Source organism: Eptatretus burgeri, chromosome 14 (genome assembly GCF_056783735.1).
Source record: "Eptatretus burgeri isolate ZD-2024b chromosome 14, Ebu_testis_v1, whole genome shotgun sequence".
Taxonomy (NCBI): domain Eukaryota; kingdom Metazoa; phylum Chordata; class Myxini; order Myxiniformes; family Myxinidae; genus Eptatretus; species Eptatretus burgeri.
Window position 1 is genome coordinate 71,602,540 of NC_140974.1, and position 21,116 is coordinate 71,623,655.

At 41.6% G+C, this 21,116-nt stretch overlaps 1 protein-coding gene across 3 annotated transcripts in view; it reads right to left on the bottom strand.

The window, feature by feature from the left end:
- LOC147013577 (medium-chain acyl-CoA ligase ACSF2, mitochondrial-like) overlaps positions 1 to 21,116 on the bottom strand; it is a 91,039-nt gene that overhangs the window by 52,137 nt on the left and 17,786 nt on the right. For all 3 annotated transcript variants that reach the window (XM_085855486.1, XM_085855485.1, XM_085855484.1), the window contains exons 5-9: positions 19,901 to 20,019; positions 18,130 to 18,292; positions 16,170 to 16,265; positions 15,722 to 15,870; positions 13,388 to 13,479 (exon numbers count right to left, since the gene is read on the bottom strand). In XM_085855486.1, coding sequence (XP_085711612.1) covers positions 13,388 to 13,479; positions 15,722 to 15,870; positions 16,170 to 16,265; positions 18,130 to 18,292; positions 19,901 to 20,019 — 619 coding nt within the window. The remainder of the gene's footprint in view (positions 1 to 13,387; positions 13,480 to 15,721; positions 15,871 to 16,169; positions 16,266 to 18,129; positions 18,293 to 19,900; positions 20,020 to 21,116) is intronic.

Genomic DNA, 21,116 nt, shown 5'->3' on the forward strand with positions numbered 1-21,116 from the left:
GCTCCGTGAGCTTCCACCACCTCAGGACTTGCAGACAATGCGCCGGGTGATCGGGATGTTCGCTTACTATGCAAGATGGATTTCGCAATACTCCGAGAAAATATATCCCCTAGTGCATTGCAAAAACTTTCCACCAGATGCCGCTGTCGTGAAAGCTTTCCACGATCTCAAGGATGATATCAGTAAGTCCGTGGTTTTATCGATCGACAGCTCGGTGCCCTTCGTGGTGGAGACCGACGCTTCAAATCACGCCATAGCTGCAACACTTAATCAGTCTGGGCGGCCGGTCGCTTTCTTCTCGAGAACTCTCTCTCGAAGCGAGCAGAGACACTCGGCAATAGAGAAGGAGGCGTACGCCATCGTCGAAGCGCTGCGTAAATGGAGACATTATTTACTGGGAAACCACTTCACGCTCGTTACGGACCAACGATCCGTGGCTTTCATGTTTGATGGGAAAAATAACGGGAAAATTAAGAATGAAAAAATTATGAGATGGCGGATAGACCTTGCCTGCTACAGGTACGACATTGTTTACCGGCCCGGGAAGGAAAACCCTGCTGCAGATACCTTCTCCCGGGTCTACAGTTCGGCAACAATCAGTCAGGCTTTGCAAGACCTCCATGTGTCTCTGTGCCACCCAGGGGTAACCAGGATGGCACATTTCGTACGCAGACAAAATCTTCCCTATTCTGTTGAAGATATTAAACAAATGAATGCTTCATGCCCTGTTTGTGCTGAACTAAAACCCAGATTCTTTGGCGCGGCATCTGGCAGACTGATCAAGGCTACTTCCCCCTTCGAGAGACTAAACATCGACTTCAAAGGGCCCCTGCCCACCGAGACAGACAACAGATACATATTCACCGTTGTTGATGAATATTCAAGGTTCCCTTTCGCGTTTCCGTGCTCGGATATGACCTCGGGCACTGTCGTAAAATGTCTCTCTGACGTCTTCGCTATGTTTGGGAGACCTTCGTACATACATTCAGACAGAGGGCCGTGTTTCATGTCGGCCGGGCTAAAACAATTCCTATTAGAGCACGGCATAGCAACTAGTCGAACGACGGGTTACAACCCACAGGGAAACGGGCAGGTGGAAAGGTATAATGGAGTTATTTGGAAAGCCATAACTCTGGCGCTGAAATCGAGAGGACTGGGCCCCGAGCGATGGGAGGTTGCTCTTCCTGACGCAATGAATTCCATACGCTCTTTGCTCTGCACGTCCACAAATGCCACTCCTCACGAACGTATGTTTACTCACCAACGACGTTATGTTGACAGTCAAACGGTGCCCAACTGGCTGACCCACCCCGGTACAGTGTTCATGAAACGCCCGGTACGACAAAGCAAGTATGAACCGCTGGTGGAGGGGGTCGAACTCATTGACACTAATCCAGAGTATGCTCATGTCAGGCTCCCGGATGGCAGGGAGACCACTGTGTCGGTTCGCCATCTGGCTCCCGCCGGTACTCCTCCCGCCGGTACACCACCTCCTGGCTCTCCTCCTTCTGACATTTCAGCCCCAGGAACTCCGCCAGGCGACGGGGCTGCCGTGTTCCCCCCGAGAGCGATCGAGGAGTCATCCCCGGCACAAGTCGAGGCTCACCAAGAGGATCGGGAGTCTCCCTCAAGTGAAACTGCCGTTTACTCCCGGAGAGGTCGACGAATAAGGCCCCCTCGACGACTCAATCTGTAAAGGGGATTATCGGCATTCTCGCTGCTCATGCTCCTATATGCTCATTATATCATATATCGATGCTCATTTCCATGCTCCTACAACTCAAAATAATCACTGCTTGGCATGTATGCTTCTGTAGATCAATTAGTCCGCGTTGCTTGAAATGTATACTCCTATAGTGCTAAAGCAATCATGGTGTGTAAGATGGGCCCCTAGTTACATTTTAAAGGTGAGGAGAATGTGGTGAATTAACGTGAATCAAGGGACATGACGCGGGATCACATGTTGTGCGTCTCGCGTATAAGGGGAGGTCTCTGCGGCACGGGTGGATTGTCCCCGGGGCATTGCTATTGACATCGGCTGTCCACTTGATGCTCGTTAACTGAAGGTGCTCATTGACTGGTGAGAATGGAGATTATATCGAACTCCGTGCTTACGCGGATTAGTCTGCAATGGTTAACTGCACATGTATACGTTTCTGCTTATGTACTCCTAGCTGAACCTGTATTTCCTGGTGTGTCCACAGAAGCGGCTCCAATCAAATGGAATAAAGCCTAAACTCTGAAGGTTCATCTCTCGCTCTCATTTCACGGTCCATCATCAATAGCTGAATCAATTGAAATAGTGAAACCCGATGTTGAAAAATTTATTAAAAAGACATTAAAAGAAATGAAAACTTTAAAGTTTTATATGGGGGTGAAAATGAATATGAAAAGACAAGATGAAGAACAAACTCCTTATATGAGAACAGATCTTCATTTTATAACATCATTTCAAGATTTTTTGAATAGTGGGGTTGATGAAGAACTATCAAGACAAGAGGAGGATGTTGATAATACAGTGGTAGGAAGTGGATTCAATATTAAAAAAAATCATCTTTTTAGATATACACATTCTAAAATCAAACCCTCTTAAAGCTTCTTCTTTTATTGAATTACCAAAAGAAATAAAACGAAAGAAGGCAGTTGTTAATATTAAGAATAATGATAATAAATGTTTTCTCTGGTCTGTTCTTGCTCACTTACATCCACCAAAATGTAATTCAGAAAGAGTAAAACAATATATGAAATATGAGAATACCTTGGACATTAAAGATTTTAATTTCCCAATGCCACTAACAGATATTCCAAAATTTGAGAAAAAGAATAATCTTTCTATTAATGTATATGGATTAACGGATACAAACAAAGTTCAAATATTAAAAATTTCAAACAACTATAAAAATGAAGAAACACACATTGATCTTTTATATTTTAGTGTTGGAAAGAATTCACATTACACATACATCAATAATTTATCAAGATTAATCTCTTCTCAGGTATTCAGAACAGCAAACAAAATATATCCTTGTAAGCGATGTCTTAATTCATTTCATACAAAAGAACGATTAGAACAACATTCAAAATATTGTAGTAATCATAAATCAGCTGTAATTACAATGCCTAAACCTGGTGAAAAGATTTCTTTTGAAGATTATAATAAATCTATCATGCACCCATTTGTGATATACGCTGATTTTGAGTGTATCCTTAAAAAGATAAATACTGCTTCTCCTAATCCAAAAGAATCATATACAAATAAATATCAAAAACATATTCCTTGTGGTTTCTGTTATTATATCAAATCATCTGTTGGAGAAAAGTATAACAAACTTGAACATTATCGTGGAAAAAAAGCTTCACAAGAGTTTGTAAAACGATTAGAAAAGGATTGTATAAGACTCACTAAATTAATGAAAGAAACAAATGAACCGATGAAATTAACCAAAGAAAAAAAATTAGAATTTAGAAAGAACAATATCTGTCATATTTGTGAGAGGGAAATTAAGGAGTCTAAAGTTAGGGATCATTGTCATCTTACTGGTAAATATAGAGGCCCCGCTCATTCCTGTTGTAATCTTAATTATAAATTACCTTCTTTTATTCCAGTCTTTCTTCACAATAGCGCCAACTATGATACACATCTATTTATAAATGAACTTTCAAAAACACCAGGGAATATTTCTGCCATAACAAACACAAGTCAAAAGTATATTTCATTTACAAAAATGATATTCACAAAACCTATAACTCGTATTCGGTTTCTTGATTCTTACAAGTTTATGGGAACACCACTAGCCTACCTCGCATCAAATCTAAGCTCCATGGACTCTTTTCCAAATCTTAATTCATTCTTTCCAAAAGAGGAAATTTTCACTAAAGAGGAAATTCAGATTAAAGAGAGAATTCAAAGTAAAGAGGAAATTCTAATTAATAAGGAAATTCTAACTGAAGATGAAATTCTAATTATAAAGAAAATTCGAACGATGAATGAAATTCTAACTAAAGAGGAAATTCTGATTAAAGATGAAATTCTGATTAAAGAAGGAATTCTTACGAGAGAGGAAATTCAAACAAGGAATGAAATTCAAAGTAAAGAGAAAATTCTTACAAGTAAGGGAATTTATCCTTATGATTATATGGATTCATTTATGAGATTTAAAGAAACACAACTTCCATCAAAAGAAAGTTTCTATAATAACCTTTATGAAGAAGAGATAAGTGATAAGGAATATAAACACGCACAAGAAATATGGAAATTATTTAAGATAAAGAACCTTGGAGAATATCATGATTTATATCTAAAAACAGATGTTTTATTGTTAGCTGATGTGTTTGAAGCTTTTAGATCACTCTGTCATAATAAAAATTGTTATGGATTAGACCCTTCCCACTATTTCACAGCTCCTGGTTTAGCTTGGAGTGCAATGTTGAAAATGACAAAACAAGATATAGATGTAATCAGTGATGTTGATATGCTTTTGATGATTGAGAAGTCCAAGAGAGGTGGAATATCACAAGTATGTTCAAAAAGATATGCGAAAGCAAATAATAAATATCTCCCAAATTATGATAGTGAAAAAGATAGTAATTATTTGATGTATTTTGATGCTAATAATTTGTATGGATGGGCAATGTCTCAATCTCTGCCTTATGGTAAATTAGAGTGGGTGGAAGAAAAGGATTATGAAAAGGCTTTGATGAATATTGTTATTTCTTCTCAAGAGGAATTGAATGACGAAAAAGAAGGTTATTATTTTGAAGTTGATTTGAGGTACCCGAGTGATCTTCATAATAAGCATAAAGATCTTCCTTTTGCATGTGAGAAAGAAACCCCAAAGAAAGAATGGTTAAGTGATTATCATAAAAGTTTTAATATTAAAGGTAAATCAACAGAAAAGTTATTAACAACATTCTATGATAAAGAGGGATATGTTTTGCATCAGAGAAGCTTAAAACAGTTTTTGAGAGAAGGATTGAGAGTAGCTAAAATTCATGGAGTTTTAAAATTTAAACAAAGTCCTTGGGTGAAAAAGTATATTCAATTCAATACAGATATGAGAGCAAATACAAAAGTAAAATTTGAAGGGGACTTTTATAAATTAATGAATAATGCTGTATTTGGAAGGACTATGGAAAATGTTAGAAACAGGCAAAACATTAGATTCGCAACATCTTGGAAAGAAGCTTCGAGATTGATAAATAAACCAAGTTTTGAGAGAGAAGAGATTTTTTCAGAGAACTTTTCTGCAATTCATATGAAAAAGGAAAGTATTGTAATGGATAAACCAATTTATATTGGAACAGCAGTTCTTGATTCATCAAAGATATTGATGTATGATTATTTGTATAATGACTTAAAGAAAGAGTATGGTGAAAATGTTTCATTGTTGTATATGGACACTGATAGTTTTATCCTAGATATAAAAACTGATGATGTTTATGAAGATATGAAGAAAAATATTGGAGTATATGATACAAGTAATTTCAGCAAGAAGAGTGAGTTATTTTCCAAAAAGAATGAAAAGGTTATTGGTAAGTTTAAGGATGAGTTGGGTGGAAGAGTAATGAGTGAGTTTATTGGATTGAGAGCAAAGGCATATGCTTATAAGTATGGTGATCAGATTGATAAGAGGTTAAAGGGAATAAAGAAATATGTAATAAAGAAATCAATAACTTTTAGAAATTATTATAATTGTTTGATGAATAAGAAAGAAGAATATAGGAAAATGAATACAATAAGAAGTTATAAACATAACATATATAGTGAAGAAGTAAATAAAAAGACATTAGGAGCCTTTGATGATAAGAGATTTATTTTAGATAATGGAATAGATTGTGTTCCATATGGATATTGTATGATAGAGTGAATAGAATAGATTGCGTTTTAACGATGGGAAGATGGGTTAGGGTTTTTTAAGGGCTACCGCCGCGTTTTTTCGCAATATATAAATGGTTAAACCAAGTATTAATCAAACTAAAGAGTGGAGAAAATCTCAGTCTTGGTATATAAATGGAAAACATAATGAATGTGAAAAATATCAAATAAGTCTTATTGAAAAAATAACTAAAACAAAGGTAAATAAAACAAATAAGCGAATCAATTTTAAAACTAGTAAGTTAGAGGATGTAAAGAAAAAAATGAATATCCTTGAATGGACTGAAAACTTTGATGGTTATCAATTGAACAATGAAAAAACAATTTACTATTGTGGTGAATTGAGGTGAATTGAGGGACATGACGCGGGATCACATGTTGTGCGTCTCGCGTATAAGGGGAGGTCTCCGCGGCACGGGGTGATTGTCCCCGGGGCATTGCCATTTACATCGGCTGTTCACTTGGTGCTCATTGACTGAAGGTGCTCATTGACTGGTGAGAATGGAGATTATATCGAACTCCGTGCTTACACGGATTTATTCTGCGATGATTAATTGCACATGTATACGTTACTGCTTATGTACTCCTAGCTGAACCTGTATTCCCCGGTGTGCCCGCAGAAGCGGCTCCAATCAAATGGAATAAAGCCTAAACTCTGAAGGTTCTTCTCTCGCTTTCATTTCAATTTATTCCATTTAGTTTTCTCGGCTCTCTCAACCAACGATGGACAAGATCTACAAACCAGAGAGGTTCGACGCAGACCCAAACGCGACTGACGCAGAAATGAAATGGTCGCATTGGTTCTGTTCCTTCTCACACTATCTGACCATCATCGAGGAGGGAGCTGACAAATTTGCCGCTCTCGTGAATCATGTCTCGCCCAGCGTGTACAGGCTCTTCTCGGAGTGCGACACTTACGAAGCAGCGATCGACGTGCTGCAGGCGCTCTACGTGAAGCCCAAGAACGAGGTATAGATACGACATCTTCTCAACACACGCAAGCAAGCAGCCGGGGAGACAATCGATCAGTTCCTGCAAGCTCTGAATCAGCTGGGAAAAGACGGCAGCTTCCGGGCCGTAAGCGCCGAGGAACACCGAAAGGAAGCGACACGGGAGGCATTCATCCAAGGACTCAGATCAGCCCACATACGGCAACGCTTACTAGAGAAAGCGCAACCCACTCTTGACAAGGTCGTCGATCAGGCACGAGCGATGGATACGGCTCAGCAGCAATCTGAGTCATTTGGGACACCGATGCTGCTAATGAACGCTGCTACGATGGGAACCCAAGGAACCCCACTGGCACAGACACAGCCAGACATAGGGGATGGAGAAACACCCGAGGAGCCGGATACCCAGGCCACGTCAAACTCCTCAGCAACTGCTCCGGTTGGTAAATGCTTCTTTTGTGGGTACAAAAGGCACCCTCGTCAAAAATGCCCCGCCAGAGATGCCACATGCATGAATTGCGACAAGAAAGGGCATTATGCCAGGGTATGTAAATCTACTCTAAGGAGAAATAAACCCACTTCTGCGGCTCTATACTCGCAAAATAAATTAACTGCAGGGGAATAAATTAACTCCCCGGGGAATCTATCCAAGGCTATCATCAACGTACGAATTAACGGGCATATGGCTGAGGCACTGATTGATACCGGAAGCTCTGAAAGTTTCGTCAACAGCTCGCTAGTAAAGGGCAGGAAATGGATAATCCACCCGACAGACAATACGGTATGCATGGCCGCCACCTCACTACAATCCCGCGTACGAGGGTACTGCAATGTTGAATTGGACGTAAAAGGGTACACACATCGGGATGTAAGGGTACTGGTGCTTCGTGATTTGTGCGCAGACGTAATTCTGGGTCATAATGTCCTCAAGCAGCACACGAGCGTCGAAATACCCTTTGGAGGAAGCAAGCCTCGTCTAATTTTAAATGCGTTGACCACCGCGGAGGTGACGTCCCCCCAGCTGTTCGCTAACTTGTCGCCGGTCTGCAAACCGATAGCGATTAAATCGCGGCGATATACCACTACTGACATGAATTTCATCACTTCAGAAACCAAGCGATTACTGGAAGAAGGAATTATAGAACCGAGCGATTCGCCATGGCGCGCACAGGTGTTAGTAACCAGCAGTCAGAACCATAAGAAACGAATGGTTGTCGATTATTCCCAAACAGTCAATCGCTTTACCCAACTCGATGCCTACCCCCTGCCGCGCATAGACGAGATGGTCGAACGCGTGGCCAATTATAAGGTATTCAGCACCATCGACTTGCGAAGCGCCTATCATCAAATTCCCATCCGAGAGGAAGACAAACCTTACACCGCATTCCAGGCAGGGAGGCACCTCTACCAATTCAGGAGAATACCTTTCGGTGTCACGAATGGGGTAGCTTGCTTCCAACGGGTTATGGACGACATCATCTCAGATGAAAACCTCAAAGACACTTTTGTTTACGTGGACAATGTCACAGTGTGCGGTAGGGATCAGGGGGAACATGATATGAATCTGGACAGATTCTTGAGCATTGCTAGAAAATATAATCTGACTCTCAACTACGAGAAATGCGTATTCTCGGCAAGGTCAATTGACCTTCTCGGCTACACAATAGCCGACGGCACAATTAAGCCTGATCCTGAACGATTGCGCCCGCTCCATGAGCTACCACCACCTCAGGACTTGCAGACAATGCGCCGGGTGATCGGCATGTTCGCTTACTATGCGAGATGGATTTCGCAATACTCCGAGAAAATACATCCCCTAGTGCATTGCAAAAACTTTCCACCAGATGCCGCTGTTGTAAGAGCTTTCCACAGCCTCAAGGATGATATCAGTAAGTCCGTGGTTTTATCGATCGATAGCTCGGTGCCCTTTGTGGTGGAAACCGACGCTTCAGATCACGCGATAGCTGCTACACTTAATCAGTCTGGGCGGCCGGTCGCGTTCTTCTCGAGAACTCTCTCTAGAAGCGAGCAGAGACACTCAGCGATAGAGAAGGAAGCGTACGCCATCGTCGAAGCGCTGCGGAAATGGAGACATTATTTACTGGGAAACCACTTCACGCTCGTTACAGACCAACGATCCGTGGCATTCATGTTTGATGGGAAAAATAACGGGAAAATTAAGAATGAAAAAATTATGAGATGGCGGATAGACCTAGCTTGCTACAGTTACGACATTGTTTACCGGCCCGGGAAGGAAAACCCTGCTGCAGATACCTTCTCTCGGGTCTACAGTTCGGCAACAATCAGTCAGGCTTTGCAAGACCTACACGTGTCTCTCTGCTACCCAGGGGTAACCAGAATGGCACATTTCGTGCGCAGACAAAATCTTCCCTATTCTGTTGAAGATATTAAACAAATGAATGCTTCATGCCCTGTTTGTACTGAACTAAAACCCAGATTCAATGGCGCGGCATCTGGCAGACTGATCAAGGCCACTTCCCCCTTCGAGAGACTAAACATCGACTTCAAAGGGCCCCTGCCGACCGAGACAGACAACAGATACATATTCACCGTTGTTGATGAATATTCAAGGTTCCCTTTCGCATTTCCGTGCTCGGATATGACCTCGGGCACTGTCGTGAGATGTCTCTCTGACCTCTTCGCTATGTTTGGGAAACCTTCGTACATACATTCAGACAGAGGGCCGTGTTTCATGTCGGCCGGGCTAAAACAATTCCTACTAGAGCTCGGCATAGCAACTAGTCGAACGACGGGTTACAACCCACAGGGTAACGGGCAGGTGGAACGGTATAACGGGGTTATTTGGAAAGCCGTAACTCTGGCGTTGAAATCAAGAGGACTGGGCCCCGAGCGGTGGGAGGTTACCCTTCCCGACGCTCTGAATTCCATACGCTCTTTGCTCTGCACGTCCACCAATGCAACTCCTCACGAACGAATGTTTACTCACCAGCGACGTTATGTTGACGGTCAAACGGTGCCCAACTGGCTGACCCATCCCGGAACAGTGTTCATGAAACGCCCGGTACGACAAAGCAAGTATGAACCCCTGGTGGAGGGGGTCGAACTCATTGACACTAATCCAGAGTATGCTCATGTCAGGCTCCCGGATGGCAGGGAGACCACTGTGTCGGTTCGCCATCTGGCTCCCGCAGGTACACCACCTTCTGGCACTCCTCCTTCTGACATCCCCTCCACAGGTGTTCCCCCCCCAGGAACTCCACCGGGCGACGGGGCTGCCGCGTTCCACCCGAGAGCGATTGAGGAGTCATCCCCGGCACAAGTCGAGGCTCACCAAGAGGATCGGGAGCCTCCCTCAAGTGAAACTGCCATTTACTCCCGGAGAGGTCGACGAATAAGGCCCCCTCGACGACTCAATCTGTAAAGGGGATTATCGGCATTCTCGCTGCTCATGCTCCTATATGCTCATTATATCATATATCGATGCTCATTACCATGCTCCTACAACTCAAAATAATCACTGCTTGGCATGTATGCTTCTGTAGACCTATTAGTCCGCGTTGCTTGAAATGTATACTCCTATAGTGCTAAAGCAATCATGGTGTGTAAGTTGGGCCCCTAGTTGCATTTTAAAGGTGGGGAGAATGTGGTGAATTGAGGTGAATTGAGGGACATGACGCGGGATCACATGTTGTGCGTCTCGCGTATAAGGGGAGGTCTCCGCGGCACGGGGTGATTGTCCTCGGGGCATTGCCATTTACATCGGCTGTTCACTTGGTGCTCATTGACTGAAGGTGCTCATTGACTGGTGAGAATGGAGATTATATCGAACTCCGTGCTTACGCGGATTTATTCTGCGATGATTAATTGCACATGTATACGTTACTGCTTATGTACTCCTAGCTGAACCTGTATTCCCCGGTGTGCCCGCAGAAGCGGCTCCAATCAAATGGAATAAAGCCTAAACTCTGAAGGTTCTTCTCTCGCTTTCATTTCAACTATAATCTCAAAATGATATGTGGCTCAGGAGGTGGTCAAACAAGAGCATTAAGAGAAGTTTATCATTTCGTAATGGCACAAAAGGGGTATCTTAAAAAATATAAAGATTCAAATGTTTTGTTTGTCAATATTTTAGATGGGGATTATTGTGCAAAGAAAATTAAACTATTGAAGGAATTTGAGAATGAACAAATCTTTATAGGTTCAATGAGTGAGCTGATCAACCTCCAGGTTAAAAGGGGAGACAAATAAATATACCTTGGGATAGCCTGGTTATATATATATACAAAGCCTGGTGTTGGCTTAGTGGTTCGGGTGGCGGCTTGGGATCCCAGTGTCCCGAGTTCGAATCCCGCTCAGCTGCTGAATTAACACCAGGGGGTTGACTTAGCCTGTCATCAATCCGAGGTCGGCGAAATGAGTACCAGTGTACTGGGCCGGTGTATACCCCGGTTAGAATAGGTGTACCATATCCCTGTGTTGTAAGAGGCGTCCAGGAAGGGCATCCGGCCATAAAACATTGCCTCACAAAAAGCCAAACCCCTGCACAGCAGGGAAAAACGGATAAAAAGGGGGTTTATTTTTAGGGAAAAAAAAAGGGAATCGCTGAAAATCCCCCATTCATTTACATGGGGAAAAGTGAGCTAGAACCAGTATATTCACCCTACTGATATGCATGAAGCTTGTTGTTTTTTTTGTATCTTGGCATACCTTTTGTATTTGGACAGGAAGAGGGGATATATATATATATATATATATATATATATATATACATATATATATATATATATATATATATATATATATATATACATGTAATATATTTTCTTAGAACTGTGGATTGTATTTTCAAAAGGCCAATACATGACGTATCAGGCATATGAACCATGTCATGATATTTGTTTGGGGGAAAAAAACTGACAGGTCTGGTACATGCCTCATGTAATTTTTTTTGATGGAGAGTGGAAGGTTAAAAAAAAAACTGCCATGTCAGGTAGATGATTGGTGGTTGTTTTTTTATCAGCGTAGAAGGGGTTTTAAAAAATGGGATTTTAAAAAGTGTTTCAGTGCATTAAACAGGAAGGATCCTTGAACAGGAAGGATTCTTGAATTTTAAACTAAAAATCTGGTGGCCAACTTGAATTAAAAAGCCAGTGGCCATTTTGAAAAAAAAATGGAAAAAAAGGGCCTCCTTTCTTTTAAAAAAAAATCCGGCCAATCAAGTGTTGGATTTTTTTTTTTTTTTTTGGCCTTATCCCAGTGACAATATCTCGGCTACTTGTATTCTCTTTGGTGCCATTTTGGTGATGTATGCATCATTTTGAGAAGACGATCGACATGTTGACCGGTGCTTACTTTCGGAATTTATCGTTCCTCAAACCTCTCCTGTCCTTCAACCAAATCGACATTTTCAGCTTGAAGTTCCCATCTTCATTAGCTGTGAGGCAGCTGTAACTGCTGAATCGGGTTCTCGTTTGTTTCAATGATTCGGGGATTTACCTTCTGAGGACTTGTTGAACGTGACTGCCTGTCTTGGCTTCACCATTTGTGCACACCCTCTGGACTTCGTCAAGACCTGTGGTGTGTACCGCCGACCTTTCACCCATTTATGACCCACTGGGTTTAATGTGCAAACTCTTTCATTAAGCCGAGTTCTCATGTCCACCGTTGTGAGTTAATGTGTGGCTGAATTGCTGTATGCATTGTTCGTACTCTTTTAATTTGGGATTCTTCAAAAAAAAGTCATTTATTGCTACATTTAATGAATATTATTGTGCTCACAGTAGACATTAGGGATTATTTAATATTTCTTATAACATGACACTTCTGTTTCCTGTCAGTTGTTGGTTTCACCCAAAAGAAGGGCACATCAGTGTCTTTATGTATTTTCTGCCATGTCACCCTTTGGTTTACCGGTGCACTTGCAGCGGTGCCCTGAGGTCGACACGTAACAATGGGTAGAAATTGGGAATGACAAGGGATGGCGGTGCACTACATGCTTGAAGTCCTTGAGGGAAGAGTGAGACAGAACAGCCTCTGGAAGGTGGTTCCATAAATGGGAAAAAGTGAAGAAAAAACGAGTTGATGTGTGCAGTCGGCCTGGATTTTGTAAGTTCAACCAGGAGGGGGTTAATGGAAGAACTTGTGCATCCTGGAGTAGCTGGGGAGGGTCGAAGAACTAAAATAGTCGGAGGGCATTGTTGGAGAATACATGGCAGAAAACCAAGAGAAGAGTTTCAAATTTTTGCAAAATTTCCTTTGTCCTCTTTTACTCCAACGAAGGGTTAAAATGCCTGAAACATCAGCTTCTCCCAGCTTCCCATGACATACCTCAATCAATGTCTCCATTTCATCCATTGAGCATTCAATAATGCAGAGCCTTGTCAAGGTAGATAGAGAGATCAAATGATCCAGATGAAACTAGATCTTCCGTTTGCGATGGGACCAGTAGACACACACACACACACACACACACACACACACACACACGCACCGATTCGAATAATCTCTCCCGTCCCTTGGTGAATGGGCAAGGCTAATAAAATACCGAACTTAATAAAACATTAGAAAGCCGGGTGCTGACCAAATTCCAGTGAAGAGACGTCATAATTGTGAATGCTGAACTCAGACAGCATGTCGACGTACATGGATGGGACACCATATATGCCTGTGCACCTGTATGAAAAAACAATACAAAACAAATATTTAGTTAAAATGTAAGACTCATTCAAAAAGTGCACAAAAAGTATTATAATACAAATAACTTGAGATTTTTTTTGTTTCAGTACAAAAGCTCAGAGGGTTAATATTTCAGCAAGAGTGGCCTTAAAGTGGGTCTGGTTCACTCATCTCATCCCAGTGAATCAATCTGTGGTGAAACTGTTCCATCTGTTGCATCAAACATTGTTGCAGTATTTGTTCTCTTATTCTTTTGTTTGTTTTAAAGCAAAATATCAAAAACATCATCTTTTCCGCTTCTGGTATCTTTGCAAACGCCATGTACTTTTTCATCACAATGTGTTCCAACTACTCTCAGGTGTTCTTTTAGAGAAAAACATAACAAAAAGACTCATTTGTTTTTTATCTTGCCAAAACAAAGTTTTTGCAAGATATGTTAGTTTATTTTTTGCTTCTTTTTTTGTTATTCTACAGTGTTATGGGTGTCTTCCTCAGCTTCCCTCATCTTTCAGATATGCAAGAAGCCTCCTCTTCCCTCTGTGCAAACCTTCATAGAATCACCAGGTGGTTCAACATTTACATGTCATTCCATTTATTTTCTTTCAAGAGGTGGAGCAAGGAAGAAGGCAAGAGACGCCATTTTATCGGCCTACCTCGCCAAGTACTTTTCTGGCCTTGTACTGGAACTTTTGGTTCTGCATCTCACTGATCTTGGCGAAGAGAAGTCCTGTGCAGTGCCTGACAGCTACATACTCTCACACGCTTTCTCGCTTGACTTCATCTTCATTGTGGCGTCCCGTAATCTTTTTGTTATTATCGTTAGTTGTGTTTCTATCTGATCTGGAATTTACATTCCAGATAAGGTATTGCCATCGCGCATCGTCCGTCTGTCTGTCTACTTTTTCTACTTCTCCGGCCAAACCGCTGGATCGATCCGGCTGAAATTTGGCAGCAAATGGCAGCATTAGGACAGGGTCCTGATGTTAAATTGCAGACACCATGCTGATCACGTGACCAGAAGTATGTCAAAATGGCAGTTTCACCAATTCCTTCCAAATTCTTCTCCAGACCTACCAGTCAGAATGCTACCAAATTTGGGTTACAACATGAGGACAGGGCCCCGATAAGCTATTTCATATTTTTCATTTTATTATTCCATTGTAAATCATTTTTAATTTTAATTGAACCGAGACTGTGATTTTAGGTTTGCAACTTATTCAGTACTCAACAGAGTATCTTCACCTTTTATGCCTCCACAATGATTAATGTCCATGAGATAGAGAAGAAAGTTTCCAGCTCGAGAGAGAGAATGTTTCCAGCTCAATTCTTTGCACTTGCGATGTAAACGATGCTTTGTTCATAAGATTCAGCCATATAGCACTATATTACATCACGTTTCTGAAAAAATGGTGAATGAAAGCGATGGCTAAAACTGGATAAACTGACTGGGAAAACACTCCACTACCACCCAATACAAGTGATACTTTCAACATCGGATTGTTACATAAGACAGCGACCACACAGAAACAGATGTTGTCGTAAGGTAAAGGTGATATCTCATCAAACTCAAGTCAAGCTCCCGTCAGTGTACATGGTGAACGCTCGGTCATGGAAAAACAAATCTGATGAATTTTGTTGTCTTGTTTATGATTATAATGCAGACATAGTGGCTGTCAGTGAGACATGGATCCAGCAAAACGTCCCAGAAAATGTTCGTTAGTAATATAATTAATAAGTTAGTAATATAATTATAATATATAATCCAATATATAATTCAATGGAAAGAGAAATTATTTTAAAGGTTGTTTTTTTCGGAAGTTTAATGTCGTCAATGCAGCGTCTTTTACACCACCTTATTTAACATGTTTCATTAGTTTTTCATGGCTGTTGTTTGTGTCCTTTAAGACGTCCTTAAAAACAGTAAGTTCCCTGTTTGGAATGATTTTCAATCTTGTTTGACTTCCACACAGGCAGAAAGAGAGAGAGAGTAAAAAGATTATCTCACTCCTCTCTGCGCATGCGTGATCGGGCCAAATTCAGAGCCAAGGTATTGACAAGTAAAAGTTCGTTTTCTAATTCATGTTCAAAATATAACATTCAAATGAAATTAAGTTGTTCCTTGAGAATAAACTGACGCTTGTAGACAGACAGACATAGTCAATCAATTGCTTAATACTGCTTTTCGCTCCACGTGTGTGGGGTAACTGTGCTGTCAATAATGGCAGCATGAGCGACTTACCTCTCTTTCTGTACAGCACTGAGAACAGAGCTTGCATTGAACCCAGGAGAGGGGAAGCAGAGGGTAACTCCATGGATAATGGCAACCAAGGTACCACTAATACAACCAAAAGTATGATGTAAGGGAACTGGAACGCAGATTCGGGTTTCCTACAAGCGGGCAATGCAGTGGAAGTGCAAACTTGGAATGAGCCAGATGCAGCTTCATGACATAGTCATATAAATATGCAGGTGTGATGAAGGAGGTGGATATTAATGAAAAATAACTATTGTTTTAAAACTTTTAAAACAATTAAAATAATTTTGTAATCAATGTTTAGATTTAACAGACCTTGAAAATTGTTTTTACTTTAGCATCCTGAAATATTTCCCACATTACTTTCTCTTTACAAATTCGGTTGATCGAGGTCATCAAATTAATGATTTTGTGGTTAATACAGGAAGCATACCTGCTTAAGGTAGTCTATGTGGAAACCTTGCAGGTAAGCATTGTTGACAATGTTGTGGTGGGTCAAAACAGCTGCTTTGGATCGCCCAGTTGTTCCCTTCAAAAACAAATAAAAATGTACCACCAAACATGACGACACAGCATGTGAACCACTATTTATTTCGAACACGATGTACTTGCAATCGGAGTCTAATTTTACTGCACATGCTTTTTCAAAAATAACATTTATTTTTAAAAAATAAGTACTCTCACAATGTCCACCTAAATCTGAATTTATCAACAATTAGATCACTCAAAAAAAAAAAAAAAACTCGACCGAAAGCAACTTTTTAATCGTCGCTTCGAGATATGCAATGCAAACTTTGACATTTGGTATTTCAGGAAAGGAAATTTACTTCAAACAGAGAAAAGTAATCGTTACATGCTGAAATTTTGTGCAATGATATTGTCAACCCTGATCAAGTTATGGATGAAGTGACACCAACGGTGGTCAAAGGATTCTGGGTAAAACTGAGATTCCGACCAACATGGAAGCACACGTTGTGTAAGAGGTGTATCAAGTTCCTCGTGAAGTAGAACATCAGACCAGCTGAGATTCACAGGAGACTGTCTTCCAAATTTGGTGATGCAGGTCTTTAAGGGGGAACCCAAACGCTCAGACCACCTCGATGCTAATCTATCCCTCGACACCCTACAAAATAGATATGATGTGACTTTTTTCCAATTTCTGAACTCTGCAGTGAGTAAATCTGCGAATAAAAGTCTAAATTGTCTTCTTCTTCAGATTAGCTGTGACCTACTGTATCACACCTGGAAGTAGACCACCAGATCCATACTGCAGACAGGTTACTTGTTTCAATTGATCGTGGTACGATTTAACTCAAATGGCAAATAATTTTCGATTTTCCACAAATATTCCAAGTCGATGCATCCCCTTAGTGGTTGTATAGTAATGCAACACGAGATGGTTTCATGCTACACTAATGGCCGAAACACCATAGGTTTGCCAGAAATTGGACAAGATGTGTCCAAAATACCCGAGTGTGGATCGGGCCGACAAAATGTTCACTTTTGTGCTCAGAACCTGTTACAGAGCATGTTATGAAACAACAGAGATAACCAGACCTTGTGGTTATGTGCCATGATTCAGAGAGATACCATACCCACAATTAAGCCGAAGAAACAGCAGTCACTCGTAACTGTAACACCACCTCCATCCGGCTACCAGCCAGCACATGTACACAGGCAATTTGAGCGGTGAATCAAACACCGGTTGCTATTGATTGGCAGTTACCACAAGGGCACCTGAAAATAATTATCTATTATTAACACTAATTTCTACAAATCAAATATACCACCGTCTATTTATAGTGGAGCGAAAGTATGTATGTATCAACATCTACTCCTCCAAGAGGATTTCAAAACTTTCAAGGTGCTCTTGTGGTCACTGCCGGACAATGGCAACAGGTGTTTGATTGACCCCCATCCCCTCCACCATTCCACCAATCATCACCCCCCACAATACCCACCACCATCCCACATACCCCTCCATAATCTCCCATCCACTGGGGAGGGACATCGCCACCTTATGGACATGACCGTGTGACACGGCACAGACACAAATGGCATTCAGAAAAATTATGAAACAGGATGATCACATAATTCCACAAGCACATGAAGCAAAGTCTACAAAGCAAAGTCTACAAAGCAAAGTCTACAAAGCAAAGTCTACAAAATAAAGTCTATGTGTTCACATACTATATACAAGATCAATAAATCATATCACAAACCAAATATCTTTCCACAAATAAACAAACCAAGTCACAATACTTCCATCAATGTAATTCACATGCGAGTACAATGATATAACCTGCTGTTTTTGTCCTGAATGTAATTCATTTACATGATGCTCCTCAATGACCCTTCGATAAATAAAAGAAAATAAAGCATTGAACTTTCACCGATGTGAACTGGATATTGATGGGGTCGTCCATGTCCAGTGACTTTTGTACCAGACGAAGTTGTTCTTCACTCTCAGACGTTGCTGCTGCAGAAATATCAGAAAAGGATAGAGTGCCAGGCAGGGACTCTCCAATCGTCACCATCACACGTAACTCCGGTAGTCTGCAGACCAAATCATGATGGAACAGTTGTCAACCATAATATGGCTAATGGAACGGGGCAAAATGACAGAAAATCCGAGCTTTTGTACCCATTAACGACGACTTGCAAGGTGTGTTCATATGAAAGCTAACTGTGCTACACTGGTATGGTGTGCGCTGGTGGAGGTGGACAAGTTGTAGTATAGTTGTAACATGCCCACAAACAGTTTAATCCAAGTCTCTTCTCACCCATCAACTATTTGGTGACGTCTGTAGTTGCAATAAATTAAATACAACTTGCAATCGAATGACAATCCGTTTTCCTTTCTTGGCTTTCTCATCCGACAGCTGCACCACAGTAATGATGCAGCCAGCAGGAAAATTAATTATTTGATCACGGTCCAATGTCGATTGGAAAGAGGCATTTTGTACTTGGTATAGGTATGTGAGAGGTAGGAAATGCAACACCATTGAGGTCATTAGTACTACTTCTGTGGATATCATGGATATGCATTTCATTCCTTCCCAAAAGGCTATGCTGAAAGGATTGATGATACTGTTGGGTATACTCGAGGGAATAGAAGCCGAATGATGAGGACAAACACGTCAACACATGGCTACAAAAGGATAGCAAAGGTTGGGCACTCTGGTTTGATTGCATCAACTCCTGACCCTTCAAGGGGATCAACTCCTGACCCTTCAAGACCTCACCACCCTTTGCAAGTATTGGGTCAAGAGTGTGATGGAATACCCACTGCTAACCTGAATGGGAGTATTCGAAACAAGACTTCAGAAACTGAACTGCATTCAGGACAGAGGTAAGCAACTAATTCTGTCCCATCTACTATAAAAGCAATATCTGTCCCATCGCAATGGCAAGCCTTGGCTGCAATGTACGCTGCAGGAACCCACCATCGCTGCTCCAATGACTCACGACATCTCCGCTCATTGCACCATCAAATACCACACGAGTGGCCTCATTATTAGAACCAGAATAACAAGTTCCTTTTGAGGACACACACCATCCTATCCGAACTTTGATGTGTGTTGATGCTCCAACAAAATGACAGAATGACCGACAACCGATCATCATGAGTGAACCATCCTGGCAGTGACTGCAGCAGTTCAAAGAGAAGGTCCACCACCATCTTCAGGAAAACTTGGAACAGGAACTTCCAATCGGCATTGCCACCAATATCCGGAACCAAATAAAGAAGAAGAAGAAACAAAGAGGGTGCTGCCTGCCAACTTGAAAGGATAAACAGACTACAATCGATTGTTGATGATCATGAATCATATGTATGAAAAGAGACAATCTTCCTTACACCAAACTGCACATTATATACACAAAAGAAAAACACACCCCTCCCTCACAATGCACCTTAAGCATGTATGTAATACATAGACGGTCAGATATATATATATATATATATATATATATATATATATATATATATATATATATATATATATATATATATATATATATATATATATATATATATATATATATATATATATATATGTCAGAGAACAGTACATCAGGTTCGTTGCAGAGAAAACAAGTATTGAGGGGCTGGTATAATATTTTCAACTTATGGTTGTGATAAGGTAACTTCTACGGCAATACCTTTTGCTGTGCAAAGCACCTGGACGACTTCCTGGAAGCTCTGGGCAGATTTCTGTAAGCATCCCATAATAATTCTGTGTTTTGTATGCTGAAGGACTCACAAGCACCTTACAACCAACCTGCAGTCATTCACATGATGCAAAATAGTGAGAAACGAGAAAACATCCCAAAATGCAAAGCCCATCTGTTTTGTACTGTCCTAAAAATAAACAACCAAAACAAGTTAAAAAATATATATTTATACATTATCTATATATTCAGACTGAAGGACCAATTTTGTGCTCCTCCTGGTGGTCGCGTCACGTTTTTCTCGGTACTGTGACCTGGACTGAAAGAAACTTCATTCCTGTAAGAGTGCATCGCACATAGTGGCAATAGTCAACTTTCAACTCTGAGGCAGAATAAACACTTTTTGTTGGGGCGAGGAGTGAAGAGGCGGGGTCAGGGGATGAAGAGACGGGGGCAGGGAGTGAAGATCTGGGGGGCAAGGTCAGCAAATTGAAAGCGGGAGATGGGGGGGAAATGGGGCGGGGGAAGAGTGGGCGCGGGCTGGGGTGAATTAGGCGGGGTTGAGTGTGAGGGGGTGGACAGGGGTGGGGGCCCGGGGCAAGTGGGGCGGGGAATCAAGAGACGGGGGAGGGGAGTGAAGAGGCGGAGCCGGGGTAGTTAAATTTTTGAGCGGGGGTAAGGAAATTGAAGGTGGGGGGAATGGGGCAGGGGCGGGGATGAGTAGGCGGGGGCAAGCACGACCTGTCCAGTCCATGTCCCTCGAGTGTGGGTGAGCTGGTGAGGGTGGTTGAATGAACGGAATCCGTCTGTGACGGGGTTTCGGCTAGTATTCATTAGTGTTCTCCAGATTGTCATAATAAAACTTTGTTGAAGGTTTTATGACAAAAGCTCAATTTGTAAAAAAGTTATGGCCTGGGCAGCCACATTGCAGCTCAATCTGCACAAATAAACGAGAGAGAGAGAGAGAGAGAGAGAGAGAGAGAGAGAGAGAGGGAGAGAAAGAGAGAGAGAGAGAGAGAGAGAGAGAGAGAGAGAGAGAGAGAGAGAGAGAGAAAACGTTGCTGTTTGGGTGCATTTTATCGCCCCAGGGCACTGCCTTCCCTTTCAATCCCATCATGCTGCCTTCCCTTTCCATCCCTCACGCTGCCTTCCCTTTCCCGTCCCTCATGCTGCCTTCCCTTTCCCTCCCCTCATGCTGCCTTCCCCA